Below are 6209 nucleotides of genomic sequence, written 5' to 3'. Positions count from 1 at the left end.
AGATAAGATAATCATAGGCCCAATTTTTATTTTATAGTATAGGATGTTACAGTTATATTTGTACCATGTATAATACGTTAGTCCATTATGATAGTTCCAAATAATATCCTAATACCTATTTCTATGAGTTTTCTTTTTAATAATGCCATAAAGGATGGAGTTTAATAGAAGTCATTTAAGATCCAACGTATTAAATAATTAAAAAAATTTCAAAAGTCTTTTAATTGTAAATTTTTTAAATCATAAAATAGACTCTATCTAAACTCTAAAGGAAAGCATTCGGAGTGATCACATCATTGATACCATGTCATGATGGTTGCAAATAGCAATATTATTATTCCTGATTAATAAATGAATAATGAAACTAAGAATTAACAATTTAACAATTCAAATACCAAGTTTAAACTACAACAATACATATACAAAAGACTCCAAATATTAGAATACTTTTGGTATTTTCATTATTCAATCAAAACCAAAGTTCCAAAGATAATTTCAACTCAATTAAACCTAATACATACATACACATGAACATAAAGAATTCCAAAAATAAAAACAACAATCTCCAAAAGCCTCTACCTAATACAGTAGCTATTATTATTATTATTATTTTTCAGATTATTAACCAAAATATCTCTCATATATGTTAACATTAAACCTGATAAGAAAACTTTACATACCAATGAATAACCCCCATTGGCTGGGTATCAGAGTCAAAACATAATCATATTGTCCAAAATCATATATATCAATCAGAATTCAAACAATATATATATATACACATATATAAAATCATATATTCAGTAATCAAATATATTTTTGATAATCCTTTACTCTTTACTTTAAATCAGTAATACAATTGAAAAAAATTGTAGCAATTATAAACAATTTTCATTAGTTAAGATGGCAAATTCTTTTGGGAATTCGCTATTCAACTGCCCCTATTGTAAAAATTTAAAACATCCTTCCCCATTTATGAGATTCTGGTTGGAATATTGATTGCTTCAACGACCATCTAACATCACTTTATAAATTTCCTTGAACAACCCCTTGCTGAATAGTTTCTCTAATAATGTCAGGATGCTTATAAAAGGAAACTTTTGAGTAACACAGCTAGTACCACTGAAAACTGAGGCAAGGTCTTTAGCCAAAAGAGAGAAAGAGAGAGATTACTGAGGCAAAGTAACTAGGGTGGCAAAATGATGAAGGTTGAGGTCACTGTCATTTCAAAAGAAACCATCAAACCATCTTTACCAACATTGCACCATCTGAAACCCTACAAACTCACCCTCTTGGATCAGGTCACTCCTGCAACTTATGTTCCCACAGTCTTCTTCTACCCCATGACCAATCTCAATCTCGACATGTCCCAAATTATTGCACAACTTAAAACTTCCTTATCAGACACCCTCAATATCTTTTACCCATTTTCTGGGAACATAAAAGACAACCTTTTCATCCATGAGTTTGACACAGGTGTTCCCTTTGTGGAAGCTCATGTTAATTGTTCCATGTCTGAGTTCCTTAAGCACCTAGAAACAGACTTATTGAGTCTATTTGTTCCTTACCATGCCTTTTGCAAGGAAACAAATACTACTGTAGGTCAAATGGCTGTTCAATTGAACCTCTTTGATTGTGGTGGAATAGCAATCGGGTTGAGCTGCTCACATAAGATTGCAGATGCAACAACTGCAAGTATTTTCCTTCATTCTTGGGCTGCCACCTTTACTAGGTCTCCAGAAAAAGTTATACATCCAAATTTCTCTGAAGGATCAATCATGTTTCCACCAAGAGATTCACTTCCACAAAAGTATATAACTACAATGGAAAACTTGTGGTTCAAAGAAGGTGATTATGTTACGAGAAGGTTTGTGTTCCATGAAAAAGCAATAGCTACTCTAAGGTCCAAAGCGAAAAGCGAACTAGTTCCAAAACCAACACGCACTGAGGCATTGACATGTTTCATTTGGAAACACTGCATGGCAGCTTCTAAAGCCGAATCAGTTGGGCCGAAAAATAAATCCATGACCATACTGGTCCAAGCAGTGAACTTGAGGACACGAATGAAGCCACACATGTCAGATGCTTCAACTGGAAATATATTTTGGTGGGCACCCACTGCAGCTGATTTGGCTATGGAAGAGAAAGAGTTGCATGAATTGGTGGGCTTTGTAAACGAATCCATCACAGGGTTTGATAGCGATAGTGCGGAAAGTTTGCAAGGAGATGAAGGTTTTTTGGCTTTCTCCAATTTCTTTGACGAAGTAGAAGATATATTTTCTGCAGAACCAAAACCAGATGTTTGTGCGGTTACATGCTGGCTTAGGTTTTTTAACGATATTGATTTTGGTTGGGGGAAGCCATTTTGGGTTGGTATCATGGGGAAAGTTGGCCCTGCATTTAGAAATTTAATAATATTAAGTGAAACCCCATGGGGTGATGGGACTGAGGCATGGGTGACCCTGGAAGAGAAAGAAATGGCTATATTGGAGAATGATCCTAAATTTCTTGCATGTGCTTCCCTAAATCCTAGCATCTCAATCTCCCTTTAAAATCTTTGGATGTGTTTCTGTTTGACGCCAAAGATAAATAAAATAGCAGTGGTTGCTAGTACGTAAGTTTGAGAATTACAATAAATCATTAATAAATTGGTCTATGTGTCATGGTCTTGAACATTACATCGAATCATAAGGTTTCACTTCAAGTGTAAAATGTGAAAGGTTGTGTACCTTTTTTTTTTTTTTTTTTTTTTCTTGATGTGATGAAAGGCTGTGTACATTGTTGAATGTGAAGTAATAAAAAAATGGGAAATTATTGGAGTACTAGTAAGGCATACTGCTAAATATGTAAGTTTAAAAGGAATTCTAATGTGTATTGATTTTTTTTTCCCTTTTTATTCCTTTCCTTAATCAAATGTAATGAAGTTATTAAGTTGTAACAAAATTTTATATAAGTACAAAAAAGCAATATAGTTTTCATACACGTGTATTTAGACATAGATATTTCTGAATGTTTCAATGTTATAAAGTTTGACCAACTCCATATTGTGCCAGTGACAGTGTTATGAAGTTTAGAATAATCTTATCATCAAGAGTGACACCATATGTTGAAACTGTTGAAATATTTTTATAAAGATTACAATATTATTTTTAAATGTTGATTTAAGTGTGTTAATAGAAATCAGTTTCTTTCTTTGATGTCTTTCCTATTGTGACAAGGTTCTCAGACCTGGACCGGATCGTACGATCCGAACCGGTTAACCGCTAACCCCTCATCATTCTGGTTCTTTTAACTTTAAGAACCTCTCTATGTGAAAAATGCACGAAACCGCTCGAACCACGGTCAAACCATACGGTTCTAAGAACCATGGCCAGTTTTAGAGGTTTGCACGGTTCCATTTTTTTACTATATTTGACCAAAAAACTGATCTCAATCCATAAAGAATTTGAATATAAAAAATACAAAAACAAATTGTGAGAGAGAAAAAGAAAATAGAGAGCGGGTCTTACGGCTCAGGCCAAGCTCTTTAAAATAAATAAATAAATAAATAAAATAAAAAATAAAAAACACCTAACCCATCGCTGACGACGCAGCTCCTTCTTCTTTGTTTCTTCACTACTTCTTCTTTCATTCTTCATGGTCTCCTGCTTTTAGTTTAAGTAGATGACTTCTTTCAACATTATTTTTGCTTTTTAGTTTAGTGAGCCTAGCACGTGTGACATGACAAAGCCTTGAAAATGACAAAAATGAGTTTGAAAGTTTTTGACTCATTGCCCCTCCCCAACGTGAATATTAATATTGTTGAAAACTGAGATAAGTTTGGGCTGAATTTTACTGTAGTGATAAGATTGCTAGTTGGTTTGATAAGTAGTCATCCAATATATGTTTGCTAGAGTACAAGTGTTTTTTCACTTTTGATACAATGCATCCATCTATTCTTTACAACCACATACCATAAATATAGTCAAGCAAAGCATATAGGCTTGAATAGGCTTTGAAGATGATTGACAGCTTGCTTTCTGTCAACCACTCTTTTTAAAATTTCGTTGGGCTTCTTATTTAATCAATTTTGTAAAGCTTTAAGTCTTTATCCGGCCACTCCTCTAGCTTTTGTTTATTTTTTTTTTTATTTTAAAAATTTTCATAAAGAGTTGAATATTCAAATGGGCTTTGGCATAAAACAATTGATTGGATGTTCTAATGGGCTTAAGCATAACTTGAGATAATTTAGACATAAACTCTTATAAAAGGATTAAAAAAAGTAAAATATTGAGTTTTATCAAACAATATTTATGTTTGCTTAAGATTTCATATTTTTTATTTGCCTTATGAAAGTTGTGATATAAAAAAGACATTTGAAAATTAGATCTTTATATTTATTTAGACTATTTTAGTTCATTTTTCTAATTATATTAATTTAATATTTTAATTAATATTTTAAATAATTATTAAATTAATTATGATGTCATCACGGTTTGACCTTGGTTCGACCTCGGTTTGACCTTAAAAATCTTGATCCTCTCTCTTTTACGAGTTCAATGAACGATCCGGGTCTGAAAACCTTGAATTTTGAGTTCACCAAATTAATGCATATTGATTAGCAAACCATTCCAAAAGTTGGTGCACCTGATGTAATTCCTTATTAAGTATTTTCTTTTAAAACTCAAACATTTTTTAAATTGCGTGGGTTCCAATTAGCTCAACTGGTAAAGTCTCTGATGGTTGTATAAGAGATCTGGGGTTCAATCCCCGCCTACACCAAAAACTGAATGGTGTCTTGGTTTGATAATAAAGAGCAATTATCAGGAGCGAACGACATAGGTTGAAACTCTCTCAAAATTTTTTTTTTCTAAATTGCTAATCTGATAACAATAGCCAAAGAATCAAAGTAATAAACATGAGAATTTATTTCTAACATTTATCTCGTTAAATGTATTTTAATTTGGCATGGATTCTTTACTTTTGAATAGTATTCTATATCCGGCCATATGTGGGAGAGAAAACCATTATTCTCATGGGCATTATTTTCATGTAAAAGATAAAACTCTTTACATATTTGCTAAGTCAAAATCCTAGTTTTATGAAAATAATATATCCTTGTATATACTATATTTCTGGGTAAAAGAAAGGTACTATTAAGAGCTATAGATCCTTTAAGCAATGTAGGCTTGTAAGAATAATTAGTGAAGGTGGCTGGGTTGTTGTATCCTGGGGGTAGCATGCACAATGTTTTAGTCTACTACACCGAAAAGCCCATAGATGAGTGTATCATCTCAACACAGTTGCATGGTCCATGCTTCAACTCCGCCATTTAAAAACATATATGAATTGACGGTAATTGCTTCTATTGTTATGTTATTAATTTGAAGCATCATCAAGGAAATATCTCTTTATTGTTCTCTAATTTTACGGTAAATTCTAATTTATGTGAATTTTAATCATTTATATGATATGTTGAATGTTATGAAATTCAATCTATTTTATTAATTATTGTTCTTAGGAACAACAATTTGAGACGAACCAATGTTTATGGTAAATATGATGTGAGTATATATATTCTTATTATATATATAAATTTGACAAATTAGAGAACTCACTATATATAGATATATATGTTAGGTTCTAAAGATTTAGGATTTTATGTATTTAGAACTCTAATTTGTATTGTTGGCAAACCATGATCAAAACAGGTTGTTTAGTCTTGTTTAGGCTTGCTCAAAGTTGGGTCTTTCATGTAAAGTTGGAATCGAGTGGCTGCAGATGCATTGGTGCATTTCGACCTAGCTCGATCGATCGAAGAAAAGACTCGATCGATCGAATCTTGGGCAGAATGTTTTTCTGCAGAATATTCCAGCTCAGCCCTAATTCATTAAATGTTTTGGGTTTTCTGTTTTTACCCTAGGTATATAAAGAAAAACCCTAGCCACGTTTTTAGAGTTGCTCCAGTTGAGTTGTTGCTCATACTTTGTTGTTTTGTGTAAATCTCTTGTGAGATCTAGAGGATCTTTCCTTTGCACAAAGCTTAGGGTTTTCAAGGTAGAGATTACTTCAACATCTTGATGATCAACTCAGTTACTACCATAGAAGCTTAAAGATTATCAAGCGTGGATGCTTGTAGCTGATTGGAGAATCTAAGAAAGAAGGAGTCCGTGGATTCGGAGCTTGCACGTGGTCATGTCAGTAAGTTCTACTGGTGGGTAGCATTAGGA

At 32.7% G+C, this 6209-nt stretch overlaps 1 protein-coding gene across 1 annotated transcript; it reads left to right on the top strand.

Annotated features, from left to right (window-relative positions):
* Positions 1-1139: 1139 nt before the first annotated feature.
* On the top strand, positions 1140-2645 carry LOC112008919 (stemmadenine O-acetyltransferase). Its single transcript, XM_024041288.2, has one exon. The coding sequence runs from the start codon at positions 1200-1202 to the stop codon at positions 2550-2552; it is 1353 nt and encodes a 450-aa protein (XP_023897056.1). The 5' UTR covers positions 1140-1199; the 3' UTR covers positions 2553-2645.
* Positions 2646-6209: the final 3564 nt, after the last annotated feature.

The sequence above is a fragment of the Quercus suber genome, unplaced genomic scaffold (assembly GCF_002906115.3).
Source record: "Quercus suber isolate HL8 unplaced genomic scaffold, Cork oak 2.0 scaffold_120, whole genome shotgun sequence".
Classification (NCBI taxonomy): domain Eukaryota; kingdom Viridiplantae; phylum Streptophyta; class Magnoliopsida; order Fagales; family Fagaceae; genus Quercus; species Quercus suber.
This window is presented reverse-complemented; position numbering and strand designations above follow the sequence as displayed.

Bases quoted from the DNA above. Each gene is read 5' to 3' on its own strand.
- LOC112008919 (XM_024041288.2), top strand. From the start codon at position 1,200: ATGATGAAGGTTGAGGTCACTGTCATTTCAAAAGAAACCATCAAACCA.